General features: G+C 45.7%; 1 protein-coding gene and 1 non-coding gene across 2 annotated transcripts; one reads left to right on the forward strand and one right to left on the reverse strand.

Moving 5' to 3' along the window:
* Window positions 1-86: 86 nt before the first annotated feature.
* On the reverse strand, window positions 87-159 carry trnaa-agc. Its single transcript has one exon. It is a non-coding gene; the product is annotated as a tRNA-Ala (tRNA).
* Window positions 160-362: 203 nt separating this feature from the next.
* On the forward strand, window positions 363-15,488 carry LOC121541330 (bromodomain-containing protein 8-like). Its single transcript, XM_045207943.1, has 20 exons — window positions 363-445; window positions 5,367-5,463; window positions 5,699-5,768; window positions 6,026-6,075; window positions 6,264-6,386; window positions 6,629-6,709; window positions 7,002-7,066; window positions 7,469-7,611; window positions 7,828-8,019; window positions 8,165-8,252; window positions 8,849-8,995; window positions 9,320-9,453; window positions 9,611-10,082; window positions 10,237-10,274; window positions 10,379-10,635; window positions 10,736-10,828; window positions 10,942-11,010; window positions 11,201-11,483; window positions 14,231-14,275; window positions 14,820-15,488. Exons 1-20 carry the CDS (start codon window positions 427-429, stop codon window positions 14,877-14,879), a joined length of 2,526 nt encoding a protein of 841 aa, XP_045063878.1. The 5' UTR covers window positions 363-426; the 3' UTR covers window positions 14,880-15,488.
* Window positions 15,489-18,703: the final 3,215 nt, after the last annotated feature.

Raw genomic sequence — 18,703 nt, forward strand, 5'->3', positions numbered from 1 at the left:
TTTTCAACATAGAGAAGAATTTTTTAAAAAAATCAAAAAGGTGTGGTATCAATACAAGGTGAAATGTTTTTAATGTACAAAACAGTTGGAGGATGCGGGCATCGATCCCGCTACCTCTCGCATGCTAAGCGAGCGCTCTACCATTTGAGCTAATCCCCCGATATGACAGAGCCTGACCACGAGACAATTTAAACCTGCCGTTCTTTGACTCATTGCTCTGCGGTGCTGTATATAATGGCAAAGAACACATCAAATAGCTCAGATAATGTATATATGATTATAGTTCTACACAGCGGCAGCCATAGTGAGTCTACGCAAAATCAATATATCCCTTTTTCTCTTTTTTAATCGGAATGATCTAACTTGGTTTACTGTAGACCGAGTGGGTGGGTGGAGTGAGTACTGTATCTGCTGTATAACAAGAAGATGGCGAGCGGGATTGGAAGTGAGTAAATGAGCCTGTTGTCAAATTATATGATTTTTAATGCATGGCAACCAGATGTTCATGAATCGTTTGCACACTATAGTCTTGGGATTGATGTAACGTTAGACGGCATTGCAAATCGGTGAATTCTTAATAGCCTACCCATGCTGGCATGAGCTTTGAATGAATGGCTCACTCTTCCCTTCTCGCTAGACAACGTTAGCTGACCAGTTAGCAGAAGCTCGCTAGCTAGTTAGCTAGCTATACTAAGTCACCAGCAAAATATTGCTAGTAAGTTCATCCTTCCATATGTCTGATTAGAAAGGTGTTGAGATGAGTCCTTCATGACTTTTGAAACATTCGTAGGTCATTTTGTAACAGCTCTCAAGATGGTAGCTAGCTTTAGGAAGCGCAACATTTATTTTCACCCCTCCTCCATACAAACAGTGGCTTGCGAAAGTATTCACCCCCCCTTTAGCATTTTTCCTATTTTGTTGCCTTACAACCTGGAATTAAAATTGATTTGGGGGGGGGGGGGGTTGTATAATTTCATTTACACAACATGCCTACCACTTTGAAGATGCAAAATATTTTTTATTGTGAAACAAACAAGAAATAAGACAAAAAAACAGAACTTGAGTGTGCATAACTATTAACCCCCCCACTAAGTCAATACTTTGTAGATCCACCTTTTGCAGCAAATACAGCTGCAAGTCTCTTGGGGTATGTCTCTATAAGCTTGGCACATCTAGCCACTGGGATTTTTGCCCATTCTTCAAGGCAAAACTGATCCAGCTCCTTTAAATTGGATGGGTTCCGCTGGTGTACAGCAATCTTTAAGTCATACCACAGATTCTCAATTGGATTGAGGTCTGGGCTTTGACTAGGCCATTTTATTTATTTATTTAATTAACTTTTTATTTCACCTTTATTTAACCAGGTAACCAGTTGAGAACAAGTTCTCATTTACAACTGCGACCTGGCCTAGATAAAGCAAAGCAGTACGATAAAAAACAACAACACAGAGTTGCATATGGGGTAAACAAAACATAAAGTCAAAAACACAACAGAAACTATATATACAGTGTGTGCAAATGTAGCAAGTTCTGGAGGTAAAGCATTAAATAGGCCATAGTGCAAAATAATTACAATTTAGGATTAACAAATCAAATCATATCAAATTTTATTGGCCCCATACGCCGAATACAACAGGTGCAGACATTACAGTGAAATGCTTACTTACAGCCCTTAACCAACAGTGCATTTATTTTAAATAAAAAAGTAAAATAAAACAACAACAAAAAAGTGTTGAGAAAAAAAGAGCAGAAGTAAAATAAAATAACAGTAGGGAGGCTATATATACAGGGGGGTACCGGTGCAGAGTCAATGTGCGGGGGCACCGGCTAGTTGTCACGATCGTTTACGGACGAGAAGGACCAAGGCGCAGCGTGATATGCATTCATATTTATTTCACGAATAAACACACGACAAAACAACAAACGAAACGTGAAGTCCAAGGTAACACACAAACATACCTTACACGGAACAAGATCCCACAACTAACTCGTGCCAAAAGGCTGCCTAAGTATGGTCCCCAATCAGAGACAACGAGCTACAGCTGCCTCTGATTGGGAACCACCCCGGCCAACATAGATCTACACATCATAGATACTATAACAATGAACAAACACAACACGGAATATACACATCCTGACTCAACAAATAAACGTCCCTTGAGTCAGGGCGTGACAGTACCCCCCCCCCCCCAAAGGTGCGGACTCCAACCACGCCATATAAACATAACAGGGTAGGGGCCGGGTGGGCATTCCGCCTCTGCGGCGGATCCGGCTCCGGGTGTGACCACCACTTACTCTCCATCTCCCCGTTGCGCCCCTGGTCTGGTCTGGACCTCAGCGCGCTGCTTCCCCTCTCCTTCCTCCCACGAAGTACCAAGCCCTGTCTGGACCCTGGTGTGGGAGACCCCGAACCTGGAGAGGGGCTGACGTCTGGGTCTGGACCGGAACCGCTGACTGGAGCTGGACCCGACGACGGTGGATCGAACTGCTCTGGCTCCGGGGTGGAGCCGCTGACCGGAACTGGATCAGGCACCGGTGGAGCGGACTGCTCTGGCTCCGGAGTGGAGCCGCTGACCGGAGCTGGACTGGACCCCGGTGGAGCGGATTGCTCTGGCTCCGGAGTTGAGCAGCTGACCGGTGCCGGACCAGGCACCGGTGGAACAGGCACGGGCCGTGCCGGACTGGACACACGCACCACTGGCTTGGTGCGGAGAGCAGGAACGGGCCGGACCTGGCTGATGACGCGCATCCCTGGCTTGGTGCGGGGAGCAGGAACGGGCCGGACTGGGCTTACGACGCACACCACTGGCTTGGTGCGGGGAGCAGGAACGGGCCGGACTGGGCTGACGACGCGCACCACTGGCTTGGTGCGGTGAGCAGGAACGGGCCGTACCGGACTGGCGACGCGTACCACTGGCCTGGTGCGGGGAGCAGGAACGGGCCGGACTGGGCTGACGACGCGCACCACTGGCTTGGTGCGGGGAGCAGGCACAGGTCGGACCGGGCTGGCGACGCGCACCACTGGCTTGATGCGAGGAGCAGGAACGGGCCGAACCGTACTGGGAACACCCACCACTGGCTTAGTGCGGGAATCAGGAACGGGCCGGACCGGACTGGCGACATGCACCACTTGATTGGTGCGAGGAGCGGGACTGGGTTCCTTCATTAACCCCCGCTCCTTCTGCTGCCTAACCAGCTCCTCTCGCCGTGCCTCTACACTTTCCTTCTGCTCCCTCTGAACCAATGACCACCTTAATCTGGCGGCCTCCTCTGCTAAACGGCTGAACCGCTCTATCGCGGCCTCCTGCTGTCTCGTCGTCCACGGCGTGAGCCCCCCCCTAATTTTTTTTGGGATTTGCCTCTCCCCCGTGATCATGGCCTCCATCCCTCTTGCCAGACTCTCGCTCATCTCCTCCCAAGTCCATCCTCTCTCCTCGTCACGCTGCTTGATCCAGGCTTGGTGGGATCTTCTGTCACGATTGTTTACGGACGAGAAGGACCAAGGCGCAGCGTGATATGCATTCATATTTATTTCACGAATAAACACACGACAAAACAACAAACGAAACGTGAAGTCCAAGGTAACACACAAACATACCTTACACGGAACAAGATCCCACAACTAACTCGTGCCAAAAGGCTGCCTAAGTATGGTCCCCAATCAGAGACAACGAGCTACAGCTGCCTCTGATTGGGAACCACCCCGGCCAACATAGATCTACACATCATAGATACTATAACAATGAACAAACACAACACGGAATATACACATCCTGACTCAACAAATAAACGTCCCTTGAGTCAGGGCGTGACACTAGTTGAGGTAGTTGAAGTAATATGTACATGTGGGTAGAGTTAAAGTGACTATGCATAAATAATTAACAGAGTAGCAGCAGCGTAAAAAGATGGGGTGGGGGGGCAGTGCAAATAGTCCGGGTAGCCATGATTAGCTGTTCAGGAGTCTTATGGCTTGGGGGTAGAAGCTGTTGAGAAGTCTTTTGGACCTAGACTTGGCACTCCGGTACCGCTTGCCGTGCGGTAGCAGAGAGAACAGTCTATGACTAGGGTGGCTGGAGTCTTTTACAATTTTGAGGGCCTTCCTCTGACACCGCCTGGTATAGAGGTCCTGGATGGCAGGAAGCTTGGCCCCAGTGATGTACTGGGCCGTACGCACTACCCTCTGTAGTGCCTTGCGGTCGGAAGCCAAGCAGTTGCCATACCAGGCGGTGATGCAACCAGTCAGGATGCTCTCGATGGTGCAGCTGTATAATTTTTTGAGGATCTGAGGACCCATGCCGAATCTTTTCAGTCTCCTGAGGGGGAATAGGCTTTGTCGTCCAACATGCCTTTTGGCAAACACCAAACGTGTTTGTTTATTTTTTCTGGCCACTGTTCCATAAAGCCCAGCTCTGTGGAGTGTACGGCTTAAAGTGGTCCTATGGACAGATACTCCAATCTCCGCTGTGGAGCTTTGCAGCTCCTTCAGGGTTATCTTTGGTCTCTTTGTTGCCTCTCTGATTAATGCCCTCCTTGCATGGTCCGTGAGTTTTGGTGGGCGGCCCTCTCTTGGCAGGTTTGTTGTGGTGCCATATTCTTTCAATTTTTTTATAATGTATTTAATGGTGCTCCGTGGGATGTTCAAAGTTTCTGATAATTTTTTATAACCCAACCCTGATCTGTACTTCTCCACAACATTGTCCCTGACCTGTTTGGAGCGCTCCTTGGTCTTCATGGTGCCGCTTGCTTGGTGGTGCCCCTTGCTTAGTGGTGTTGCAGACTCTGGGGCCTTTCAGAACAGGTGTATATATACTGAGATCATGTGACAGATCATGTGACACTTAGATTGCACACAGGTGGACTTTATTTAACTAATTATGTGACTTCTGAAGGTAATTGGTTGCACCAGATCTTATTTAGGGGCTTCATAGCAAAGGGGGTGAATACATATGCGCGCACCACTTTTCCGTTATTAATTTTTTAGAATTTTTTGAAATAAGTAATTTTTTTCATTTCACTTCACCAATTTGGACTATTTTGTGTATGTCCATAATATGACATACAAATAAAAATCCATTTAAATTACAGGTTGTAATGCAACAAAATAGGAAAAACGCCAAGGGGGCTGAATACTTTTGCAAGGCACTTGCTTGGTATTCAGTGTGGTATAACCTCCTCAGCTATTTATCTGAGAGTTTATTTCATTGTAGTTGTACCTAGTTGACAACAATGGGATTTGTTTTGCGGGATCTTGGGACATCCTGACCTGTAAAATAGGATGTGATTACAAGAAATTGTCTTTTTTGATATTTCTTGTCCTGTACTGACTCTGTCCATACATGTCCTCCCCCTCCACTCCTTATCTGCAGAACACAAGTTGCTCTCCATGGGGCCAACAGAGCCATGGTCGGTGAGGGAGAAGCTGTGCTTGGCCACCTCTGTCATGAAGAGCGGGGACCAGAACTGGTAAAGCAGCACATGTTTAGGCCTACATCATGTTACTGTTCTTATTTTTTTGGACAGACCAGTCGAATCTTAGCCAGCCACCGACTTTCACTGAGTAAAGACTTCTGGTAATGGAAACAAGCATTAGTCCATCTGTCACACAATTGATTATGTGAGGAAAGATTTTGGAATAGAATTGGTCAGTTGAATAGGAATTGTGATGATGCAATAATAGGATATCTATCCATACCCACAGGGTGTCTGTCAGTCGAGCCATCAAACCATTTGCAGAGCCAGGACGACCCCCTGATTGGTTCTCACAAAAGGTAGGATGTGCTCCACACACAATAACCTGATGATAGCATCTGAAAGAGATTTGCATTTGGTGCCCATGATGATGCAGTAACCTTATGGGTTGATTGAGTGAGAGAGGTGGCATGGGTCCTTTGCATTAACTCTACATTCCCTAGCATTGTTAGTTTTCCATCGGTGTTCTCTTCCACTGCCCTGGCCTGTCAATAAACTGAGTACATATATGCAGCCTGTTGAAATAAAGGAAATAACTGACTTGTTCTTCTCATAGCACTGTGCCTCCCAGTACTCAGAGCTCCTGGAGACAACAGAGACCCCAAAGTGAGCACAGCAGTCACTGTTATTTTGATGTCTTTTTCTGTGTGGCTGGATCTGTGATTGTTCTGTTGTTGCATTTCCTATGATCAGAGGGGGGTTGGAGAACATGGGTAGTATGTTAGTGTGAAGGCATTGGTTTATGGATAACATGATCTTGTCTGGATGGCTTATGGCACGGTATCGCTCCCCAGACGGAAGCGTGGTGAGAAAGGTGAGGTGGTGGAGACAGTGGAGGATTTGATAGTCCGCAGGCTCACGGCAGAGAGGATTGATGAGCTGAAGAGACTGATCAAAGACACACAGGAGAAGCACAGGTATAATGGCCTTCAGTAGATCTTTTTTACATTTTGCAGACGCTCTTATCCAGAGCGACTTACAGGAGCAATTAGGGTTAAGTGCCTTGCTCATCAACAGATTTTTCACCTAGTCGGCTCAGGGATTAGAACCAGCGACCTTTCGGTTATTGGCACAACGCTCTTAACCACTAAGCTACCTGCCGCCCTGCTACTTGATTGACCCAACTCTGATGTCAGTTGTTGATCTGCTGCATTCACAGGAAGCTGAAGACAGAGGCAGAGCTGATCCAAGCCGGGCACCTGGACTCCAAGCTAGAGGATCTATGGGGAGAGATTGTGCAGTATGACCCTTTTATCTGTCAGCCTTTGTTAATATTTCTGTATCTATTTACATCACAGGAGTCTGCTGAGGGGAGGACGGCTCATAATAATGTCTGGAATGGAGTAAATGGAATGGTATCAACCACATGGAAACCATGGAAACCAGGTGTTTGATGTGTTTGATACCATTCCTTTTATTCCGTTCTAGCCATTACTATGAGCCGTCCTCCTCAATTAAGGTGTCACCAGCCGCTTGTGATTTACATGTCTATTTGTATTTTTCTGAGAAACTTTACTTTCTGTGCCTGCCAGGAAGAAGAAACAGGAACAGGACGAGGCAGACGTGAAAAGGAAGGCCACAGACACAGCCTATCTAGGTAAAAGATAACCCACTTCATGCACACCACTAGCTGCTTTTGCCTATGGCTTTTCTTAATCTACTCAGTAAATATAACAATATTTTCTGCTATTGCTCCATGGGCACCACTTTGTATATGTCTCACTCCAAACCTTGTAAAACACAATATACCAGATAGTATACGGGTTGATGAAGATGTATTTTATGTTTTTTCAATGATTCAATAAACCCACAGGGGATGTTGAAATAAAAAAACATCATGCCAAGGGGTTTGGATGAGGAGCTCTATCAGAAAGTATATCTAAGGCTAAGATAGATTTGTACACAGCCACAAAGGTGTTCAAAGTAAATAGTAGATCAATTGTAGTGTGATTGGTCAAACTAAGAACAGTCTCACCCCGCTGCCCCACCCCCCTTCCAGCCAGACAGGCGGTGAAGAACACCCCTAAAAGAGTGCCCAGTGTGACCGTGCGCTCTCCCCCGGGGTGCGGCTCGCCAAGCCTCGAGTTCTGCCAAGGGGACACACCCCAGAACACACCCGAGGACCCCAGCACCTCAGTGACTGTGAGTCCCTGTCAGCTACAGGGGAACGGGGCAGGGGCAGGTAGAGAGATTATTGGAGTTCAGTAGAAACATTCTTGATTTGATGTCAATTAGATGTGCTGGAACGTGCTACACAGAATACCTTTTCCTCAGCCTGCCTGCCTGCCTCTCTCCCTTGCATGTTATACTCCCCCTGTTCCCTTTTCCCAACTTCATTTTCTCCCCTCCTCTCCGTAGGCACCAGGAGCAGCAGGGTTCATGCCCCTGACTGAGGCCTGTGGGCTGGGTGGTGCAGAGGCGGGCCTGGGCACTCTTCTGGATGAGTCCCCACAAAAGAAGCTCTTGGGCCAGAAAGCCACGCCGCCACCATCCCCTCTCCTCTCTGAGCTACTGAAGAAAGGCAATCTCCTACCCACAAGCCCCAGACTGGTATGTCTGAGAAGAAATAGTATTCCATAGAGATTGTTCACTTTCATAAGATTTTAAAATGTAACAACCCATAGCCATTTGAACATCTCAGACACACCGTCAGATGAATCCTCTTGCAGTTACAGAGTCCTTTTTTGTCTCATAGGTTGGAGAAGGTGACCTGCCTGGTAATATGACAATAGCACATGACCTACAGCTCACAGGCTCTGTTCTACCTGGCTGTCTGGCAACAGGTACACACACACTCACACTTGTCATTCCCTCCAGGGCTTTGCGATTCTGTGATCGCAACTTCTTTAGCAATATCAACAATTCACCACATATTATGCAAGGGATTGTAAATTTGACCAATTACCACACTATTTCCGCTTAAAAACTGTCTGATCACCGCTTTACAAAAAGAGGGCTCGTAGTTTTAACTAATCACAGGACTTTTAATGCATAAAATAGTTAAATCAAGCCAGATGTCAACAAACGTTTTCCCCGTCAACGCATTTTTGTGACAAATTGGACAAAAATAATTGCAAATTGGCATGCAAAATATCAGAATTCTGGAAGGACTGACTTATGCTTTTGCATAAACACCCAGCAGAAAGAGCTTTCTTCTATAATGTTTGTTTGCAGATGTGTACCTGTCCATGTTTGCTAATGCTAGATTTAGGTAGTCTAATAGTTAAAATTGAGTATTGCTTAGCGTTGCATTTTGACTAGATCAAGGCTCTGCCTGGTCTCTCTGTACGCTCTGTGTGTGTGTGTGTGTGTGTGTGTGTGTGTGTGTGTGTGTGTGTCCGTGTGTGTGTGTGTGTGTGTGTGTGTCCGTGTGCGCTAGGTGCCCCTACACTTTCTCGTTTGCTGGAGGCTGGGCCTCAGTTCTCAGCTCCGCTGGGCTCCTTGGCCAGCAGCACAGACTCCTCCAGTGTCCTTCTCACTGCTGCTGCACCCCCCACTATGGACTCCCCCGCCTCACTACACACAGGTCTCTCCCTTTCCCTCCCTGCCTCCCTCTCTCTGCTTCTATACTGTACAATCACTGCCCATCCATCCTCTTCATTTTTTCGTCAACACTTCCTCCCAAGCATCTCCTTTGTGTCTGTCATCAGATTGTGGCCAGCAGTGTGTGATCAGTCTGTCACCTGAACATCAGACTCCTGTACATGACTTGTCAGTCCATCTCATCTCCTCCAACATGAACGTGAAGCACATCACAATGATTATGTCCTCCGTCTGTTGTCTTTACGCAGAGATTGGATTTGAATCATATTAGGCTGTTAGTAATACCTGTATATGCGTGTGTGTACAGGAGGGAATGAGGTGGGGGCCTCCCAGCCTGGCCCAGGGGAGGGGACAGAAGAAGACCTAGTGACGGTGTCCTACATGGCAGAAGAATTGGACCAGGAGACAGTGGGGGACATCATCGCCATCATCGAGGACAAGGTGCTCCTTCTCTGCCTCACACACCTAAAAACAGGGATTGATACTCACCTGTTCTGCCTATAAAGCCATAGTTATATCAGCCTCCTCTCCTTAATAACAGTACATAATAGGTCTTCCTGAGTCTTGAAGTGACAGGCTGTGACCTCTCATCCTACAGGGTGATGAGAATACTGAGGCTTTGGATGCGGCTGCAGTGGAGGCTGCTCTGTCCCTGTGTGAGGAGACAGGATACGCCCTGTCTGGCCGTTTGGAGCCAGGGCCCTTCAAGCCCCCTGAGTCTGACCCTTCTGGGGCCCCACACTCCTCCTCACACCTCTCCTCCCTCGCTGGCAGTCAGGAGGTGAAGAGGGAGGCCCTGGAGTTACGGAGTGGGAGCTCTGCATGTGACAGCCAGGACAACTGTCCCTCGGGGTACCCACGGCCCCTGGGCATCAGCGGCCTTCCTCCCTCCTCTTCTTCATCATCCTGCTCTTCTATGATGCTGGAGCACAGCCAGGCTATTGGGGGTCGTCTGCAGCCTGGGGCCATGGGCGGGGCCGATGGGGAGGGAAGCCCAGTCTCTCCCCACGCGACCATCAAATGTGAGAGTGAAGAGTGGACGCAGCAAGGAGCTGACACCCCACATGCAGGTCACTCATAGCCCTGGCACATCAGACTGACAATCATACACAGAGGCTCAAACACCTGCAGCAGACACCAGCTCTTGAGTAAACACATTTTCCATCTGTTCTCAGCATCACTTCCTGTTTCTCTCTCTCTTTTCACTTTCTCTATCTCCCTCAGACTCCGAGGATGGCCCCATGACAAGAAGACACTCCAAGGTACACCTCCCCCTCACTGAGGAGAGAACAGGCTTGTGCTTGTTGTCCTTGTGTTAGAACCTGAGATCCACTGTCTCGCCCTCTCTCTCTCTGAACCTGTGTAGGATGTGAAGGAGGAAGAGGGGGTGAGCGACGGAGAGGAGGGGAGTGCCTCAGAGACTAAAGAGGGCCTGGATGGGGATGGGGGGGATGAGGAGGGGGACGGGGCAGAGGCCTACCTGTCGGAGGCAGAGGGGGAGACAGAGCTGGAACCCCCAGCCAGTGAGAGTGAGGACGGTTACAGTCTGCACACAGCCTCCTCCTCTCTGCAGCTTCACACCACTGCAGACTCTATCCCCAGCAGCCCTGCCTCCTCCCAGTTGTGAGTCACACACACACCACCAAGTATGTCTATATCTTGTCAAAACTCCCTCTCTCTTTTTCTCTCCTCTTCTTCTATTTATTTTTCTCTGTCTGTTCAGTTCAATGTGCAGTGAGGATCAGGAGGCCAGACAGGCTCAGAAGATCTGGAAGAAAGCCATCATGCTGGTATGGCGTGCAGCTGCCAATCATAGGTAAGAATCTCACTCATGGAACCCCGGTATATAACAGGACCCTGCCTGCACCATGCTCCAGGCCTCTCATTTCAGTTTTTGAAAGTTATATATTTGCTGTTTTCCTGATTCAGGTATGCTAATGTATTCCTGCAGCCTGTGACTGATGACATTGCCCCGGGGTACCACAGTATTGTTCACAGGTAAGCACTGACCACTGACACAGGGAACAGGTAAACACTGACCAGTGACACAGGGAACAGGTAAACACTGACCACTGACACAGGGAACAGGTAAACACTGACCACAAGTGCTTTCTCTGCTGGCTTGGACAATCTGACCATGCTCCTCTCTCCTCACCCCTCTCTCTCGCTCCTCTCTCCTCCACCCCAGGCCCATGGACCTGTCCTCCATTAAGAAGAACATTGAGACAGGTCTGATCCGCAACACGGCAGAATTCCAGCGGGACATCATGCTGATGTTCCAGAACGCAGTGATGTACAACAGCTGTGACCACGACGTGTTCCACATGGCCCTGGAGATGCAGAGGGACGTCCTGGAACAGGTCCAGCAGTTCCTGGCCACACAGCTCATCATGCAGACCTCAGAGTCGGGCATCAGCGCCAAGAGCCTGAGGGGCCGGGAGAGCACCCGCAAGCAGGACCCCTCGGACAAGGTGTTCTGCTCACTGGGACTGCACGAGATAGAGGGTCTATAGATAGGAATGGGAGGAGATGAGAGAGTGGGGAGAATGGAAAGTCCAGGAGAGGAAAGGAAGGTGAGAATTTGGGGAAGCAAGGAGAGCCAGATTAGGGATCCATTTAATCTCAGAGGAAAAGAAAAGGCACAAGTCTCTTACCATTGGAAGGCAGCGAAACACACTGTCCTAGATTTTATATGGGGGCACATGTATGTCAGCCATAGTGTTTCACTGTTCATTTTATCCATTTCCCCACTGACATCCTTCACTATTCTCCATTCTGAGTTGTCATGGATGGAGACCATACTGGTGGTTGGCTTCAAGGGTTTTTCTTTATTTTGACAATTTTTTACATTGTAGAATAATAGCGAAGACATCAAAACTATGAAATAACACATATGGAATCATGTAGTAACCAAAAAAGTGTTAAACAAATCAAAATATATTTTATATTTGAGATTCTTCAAATAGCCACCCTTTGCCTTGATGACAGCTTTGCACACTCTTGGTATTCTCTCAGCCAGCTTCATGAGGTAGTCACCTGGAATGCATTTTAATTAACAGGTGTGCCTTCTTAAATGTTAATTTGTGGTATTTCTTTCCTTCTTAATGCGTTTGAGCCAATCAGTTGTGTTGTGGCGAGGTAGGGGGGGTATAACGAAGATAGCACTATTTGGTAATAGACCAAGTCCATATTATGGCAAGAACAGCTGAAATAAGCAAAGAGAAACGACAGTCCATCATTACTTTAAGACATGAAGGTCAGTCAATACGGAACATTTCAAGAACTTTGAAAGTTTCTTCAAGTGCAGTCGCAAAAACCATCAAGCGCTATGATGAAACTGGCTCTCATGAGCACCGCCACAGGAATGGAAGACCCAGAGTTACCTCTGCTGCTGAGGATAAGTTCATTAGAGTTACCAGTCTCAGAAATTGCAGCCCAAATAAATGCTTCACAGAGTTCAAGTCACAGACACATCTCAACATCAACTGTTCAGAGGAGACTGTGTGAATCAGGCCTTCATGGTCGAATTGCTGCAAAGAAACCACTACTAAAGGACACCAATAAGAAGAAGAGACCTGTTTGGGCCAAGAAACACGAGCAATGGACATTAGACCGTTGGAAATTTGGCCTTTGGTCTGTAGTCCAAATTGGAGATTTTTGGTTCCAACCGCCGTGTCTTTGTGAGACGCGGTGTGGGTGAACGGATGATCTCTGCATGTGTAGTTCCCACCGTAAAGCATGGAGGAGGAGGTGTTATGGTGTGGGGGTGCTTTGCTTGTGACACTGTGATTTATTTAGAATTCAAGGCACACTTAACCAGCATGGCTACCACAGCATTCTGCAGCGATACGCCATCCCATTTGGTTTGGGCTTAGTGGGACTATCATTTGTTTTTCAACAGGACAATGACCCAACACACCTCCAGGCTGTGTAGGGGCTATTTTACCAAGAAGGAGAGTGATGGAGTGCTGCATCAGATGTCCTGGCCTCCACAATCCCCCGACCTCAACCCAATTGAGATGGTTTGGGATGAGTCGGATGGCAGAGTGAAGGAAAAGCAGCCAACAAGTGCTCAGCATATGTGGGAACTCCTTCAAGACTGTTGGAAAAGCATTCCAGGTGAAGCTGGATGAGAGAATGCCGGGAGTGTGGAAAGCTGTCATCAAGGCAAAGGGTGGCTATTTGAAGAATCTCAAATATAAAATATATTTTGGTTTGTTTAACACTTTTTTGGTTACTACATGATTCCATATGTGTTATTTCATAGTTTAGTTATTCTACAATGTAGAAAATAGTAAAAATAAAGAAAAACCCTTGAATGAGTAGGTGTGTCCAAACTTTTGACTGGTACTGTATGTTTGCTAATACTGTTGAATTGCATTACAGACAAGGACACAAAATAGTTAAAACGCATGCAATGCACCTATACCTGTGCATGTATAGGAACAACGCAAGACAAAAGTCACCGAGTCCACGCACACACACACAAACACTTTCTTGTCCTTCATCCTTTCACAGCCTGTGTCTGTTGGCTTTTTGTGTGTGGGTTTGTGTGCGTGTGTATTTTGTGTGTGTGTGTATCTCAGCTTGTTATATAATGTGTGTGAAGAGAGCCATGGCAGCACTCCAACCTGGTGTTCCTCTCCTGGTGTTCCTCTCCAGTTTCTCTAGCTCTGGCTGGTAGATAGCAGGAAAGAAGGTCACGGTTTAGGGAGACTTAGAATGTATTTTCGATTTAGCGCGACAGATCCAATTTTTATTATAGTATTTGAAACATAAGTATTTTGCTATGCTACAGAATTTCATATTTGGTCACATGGTACATATTTTAACTGGGATGTTTATATTTAGTTAATCACAAAAAAATGGCTCCAACAATCTCTTCATAATCCAAGTGAGGAATTGGTTTCCCACCTGTTTTAATAAAAGAAGTTGGCTCAGTTCTTGAAGCACTCCCGTGAGATGGGTTCTGTACCTGCTCCAGTGTGTTTGCCCACAGGGTTATATCGTATACAGTATTTCTAGTGTCCGTGAGTAGTGGTGTGCATTTATTTTATACCCTCCCTTGGATGGGTCTGTATCTTTTTAAGGGGCGTATGTAGTTCTCTTTCCTGTTTGTCGTCGGGGTGTGTGCTCCACTACTCCTCTTCTTTCCTTGTTTTCTTTGTGGGTGTGTCTTATTTCCCTCTCTCTGACTGTATCCTCTGTCCTCTCACAGGACAGTGTCCCCATGGCCTCTCCTGCCTTCCTTCTCTCTCTCTTTGTAAGTACCCAGTCTGCAGCTTATGACCTGTCAAGACTACAGCTGGGGTATTCACATTCTGGCCCCAGGTCAGATTGAATACCCCTGCTCTATATCCATTGGGCACACACTGTTTGAATCAACTTTTTTAACTTAATTTCTATGAAATGACGTTGAACCAACGTGGAAGAGACATTTGAATTGACGTCTGTGCCCTGTGGGTAGTATTTTCTCTTTCTTACACCCCATTTCCCCCCCCCCTCCCTCCCCCTTCCCACTCTCTGTCCTACACACATGCAGGCATATAGCACAAAAACACAAATTGGCTCACTTTCATGAACACAAGCTAATAGACACAAGCATTTTGGTTTGTAATTTGCATTGAATCCAAATGTTGAACCATGTTTCCTTTAATTTACAAACACAAAAGTATGAGGGCCAGTCTGTCCAGTGTCCAGGTTACAGGTGTGAACGAGAGTGTTTTCCAGGGTGATGCTAGTTTTTCAAGCTTCTGATTGTTTTGGACCAGAGTTAACCCATCTCCTCTCTGTGCCTATCTATACAGGATGGGGGCACCAGGGGGCGCCGTTGTGCCATAGAAGCCGACCTGAAGATGAAGAAATAAGCTGCAGGGAAGTACCTAGACTGTGGAGTACGTCTGACTGGTGTCCTCCCTGGTCATGTCCCACTTGATTACCTTAGTGAAGGACACCACAGTCGGGGTCAATGTCGTTTCATGTCCGGTTACTTCAATTGGACATGGCATGTCTCGCTGAGAGATAAATGCCATTCCTGAATTGCAGTTTAGAGACAACGCATCGACAGCTGGGCGATAGACAAAAATCCATATCATGATAAATTGAATGAATTATCATAACGATAAAAGAACAATACATTTATAACATTAACGTGCACCAGTTCTTGTATATATTACCTTAACTACTACTATTACTTTGAATGTTGTAGCTATCAATTATCCCATTTAACAGTCACCCAAATTAGCAGACTAATTTAATTTGAAACGCGACATTTCTCCAGTATAGACTTCTTATCGTAATTAAAGATATCAGCAAAATGTCCACGATAAGTGGTCGGTTCAGTCGGTGTCGATAATTTCCAGTTTATCATCCCAGCTCTAAACTCAACCCCAGCAATGAGAAAGAAGCACTTACAGTTGAAGTCGGAAGTTTACATACACTTACGTTTGAGTCATTAAAACTCGTTTTTCAACCACCTCCACATATTTCTTGTTAACAACCTATAGTTTTGGCAAGTCGGTTAGGACATCTACTTTGCATGACACAAGTAATTTTTTCCAACAATTGTTTACAGATTTTCATTTATAATTCACTGTATCACAATTCCAGTGGGTCAGAAGTTTACATACAATAAGTTGACTGTGCCTTTAAACAGCTTGGAAAATTCCAGAAAATGATGTCATGGCTTTAGAAGCTTCTGATAGGCTAATTGACGTCATTTGGAGGTGTACCTGTGGATGTATTTCAAGGCCTACGTTCAAACTCAGTGACTCTTTACTTGACATCATGGGAAAATCAAAAGAAATCAGCCAAGACCTCAGGAAAAAAAAATGTAGACCTCCACAAGTCTGGTTCATCCTTGGGAGCAATTTCCAAACGCCTGAAGGTACCACGTTCAGCTGTACAAACAATAGTACGCAAGTATAAACACCATGGGACCACGCAGCCGTCATACCGCTCAGGAAGGAGATGCGTTCTGTCTCCTACAGATGAACGTACTTTGGTGCGAAAAGTGCAAATCAATCCCAGAACAACAGCAAAGGACCTTGTGAAGATGCTGGAGGAAACAGGTACAAAATATATATCCACAGTAAAACAAGTCTTATATCGACATAACCTGACAGGCCGCTCAGCAAGGAAGAAGCCACTGCTCCAAAACCGCCATAAAAAAAGCCAGACTACGGTTTGCAACTGCACATGGGTACAAAGATCGTACTTTTTGGAGAAATGTCCTCTGGTCTGATGAAACAAAAATAGAACTGTTTGGCTATAATGACCATTGTTATGTTTGGAGGAAAAAAGGGTTAGTTTGCAAGCCGAAGAACACCATCCCAACCGTGAAGCATGGGGGTGGCAGCATCATGCTGTGGGGGTGCTTTGCTGCAGGAGGGACTGGTGCACTTCACAAAATAGATGGCATCATGAGGAAGGAAAATGATGTGGATATATTGAAGCAACATCTCAAGACATCAGTCAGGAAGTTAAAGCTTGGTCGCAAATGGGTCTTCCAAATGGACAATGACCCCAAGCATACTTCCAAAGTTGTGGCAAAATGGCTTAAGGACAACAAAGTCAAGGTATTGGAGTGGCCATCACAAAGCCCTGACCTCAATCATATATAACATTTGTGGGCAGAACTGAAAAAGCGTGTGCGAGCAAGGAGGCCTACAAACCTGACCCAGTTACACCAGCTCTGTCAGGAGGAATGGGCCAAAATTCACCCCAACTTATTGTGGGAAGCTTGTGGAAGGCTACCTGAAACATTTGACCCAAGTTAAACAATTTAAAGGCAATGCTACCAAATACTAATTGAGTGTATGTAAACTTCTGACCCACTGGGAATGTGATGAAAGGAAAATAAGATGAAATAAATCTCTCTCTACTATTATTCTGACATTTCACATTCTTAAAATAAGTGGTGATCCTAACTGACCTAAGACAGGGATTTTTTTACTAGGATTAAATGTCAGGAATTGTGAAAAACTGAGTTTAAATGTATTTGGCTAAGGTAAACCACACTACAATGTATAGTTAGTAATGTTTATTTCATTAATTTATCCGTGTTATTGCTCAACCTGGTGGTGCAGCTGCAACCAGCCAAACTGGTTAGCTAGTATCATTTCTGGTTAACTGTCATAAGTAACTCATCTTCTGAAGATAAAAAGGGACTAGGTTAGGGAATAACGTTACATGTTTCAGGTACATAATGTTACTTTAATACAGGGGTTCCCAACCTTTTTTCCCCAGGGCCCCCTTTTTCACATTTGAAAAATGTCACGCAAATGTATATTAATCCTCAATTAAATGATAGTCACACATTGCATAAGATTACTTCCCAAGCAAAGTCCAATTTCTTTGACACCACAACTGTAGAAGGTTGTAGCTAGGCCCAAATGGAATCTGCTGGAATGTGTTATATTTTCTATGGAGATTTCTGCTGAAAATTCTGCTTAAATCTTTTTTTAAACTCTGGTGTAAAGTGCCTTGCAAAAGTATTCAACCCCCTTGGCGTTTTTCCTATTTTGTTGCATTACAACCTGTAATTTAAATTGCTTTTTATTTGGATTTCATGTAATGGACATACACAAAATAGGCCAAATTGGAGAAGTGAAATGAAAACAATTTTTTAAAAAAATAACGGAAAAGTGGTGCGTGCATATGTTTTCACCCCCTTTGCTATGAAGCCCCTAAATAAGATCTGGTGCAACCAATTACCTTTAGAAGTCACATAATTAGTTAAATAAAGTCCACCTGTGTGCAATCTAAGTGTCACATGACCTGTGTGTGTGTGTATATATATATATATATATATATATATATATATATATATGTATGTACAGTGGGGGAAAAAAGTATTTAGCCACCAATTGTGCAAGTTCTCCCACTTAAAAAGATGAGAGAGGCCTGTAATTTTCATCATAGGTACACGTCAACTATGACAGACAAAATGAGAAAGAAATTTTTTGTATGAATTTATTTGCAAATTATGGTGGAAAATAAGTATTTGGTCAATAACAAAAGTTTCTCAATACTTTGTTATATACCCTTTGTTGGCAATGACACAGGTCAAACGTTTTCTGTAAGTCTTCACAAGGTTTTCACACACTGTTGCTGGTATTTTGGCCCATTCCTCCATGCAGATCTCCTCTAGAGCAGTGATGTTTTGGGGCTGTCGCTGGGCAACACGGACTTTCAACTCCCTCCAAAGATTTTCTATGGGGTTGAGATCTGGAGACTGGCTAGGCCACTCCAGGACCTTGAAATGCTTCTTACGAAGCCACTCCTTCGTTGCCCGGGCGGTGTGTTTGGGATCATTGTCATGCTGAAAGACCCAGCCACGTTTCATCTTCAATGCCCTTGCTGATGGAAGGAGGTTTTCACTCAAAATCTCACGATACATGGCCCCATTCATTCTTTCCTTTACACGGATCAGTCATCCTGGTCCCTTTGCAGAAAAACAGCCCCAAAGCATGATGTTTCCACCCCCATGCTTCACAGTAGGTATGGTGTTCTTTGGATGCAACTCAGCATTCTTTGTCCTCCAAACACGACGAGTTGAGCTTTTACCAAAAAGTTCTATTTTGGTTTCATCTGACCATATGACATTCTCCCAATCCTCTTCTGGATCATCCAAATGCACTCTAGCAAAACTTCAGACGGGCCTGGACATGTACTGGCTTAAGCAGGGGGA

Source organism: Coregonus clupeaformis, chromosome 27, assembly GCF_020615455.1.
Source record: "Coregonus clupeaformis isolate EN_2021a chromosome 27, ASM2061545v1, whole genome shotgun sequence".
In the NCBI taxonomy this organism is placed as follows: domain Eukaryota; kingdom Metazoa; phylum Chordata; class Actinopteri; order Salmoniformes; family Salmonidae; genus Coregonus; species Coregonus clupeaformis.

What these genes read in the sequence shown, in the direction of transcription:
- LOC121541330 (XM_045207943.1), top strand. An exon ending in GACACACAGGAGAAGCACAG is followed by an intron (nt 6,387 to 6,628) that starts GTATAATGGCCT and finishes CTGCATTCACAG; the next exon opens with GAAGCTGAAGACAGAGGCAG. An exon ending in AGCCCTGCCTCCTCCCAGTT is followed by an intron (nt 10,636 to 10,735) that starts GTGAGTCACACA and finishes CTGTCTGTTCAG; the next exon opens with TTCAATGTGCAGTGAGGATC.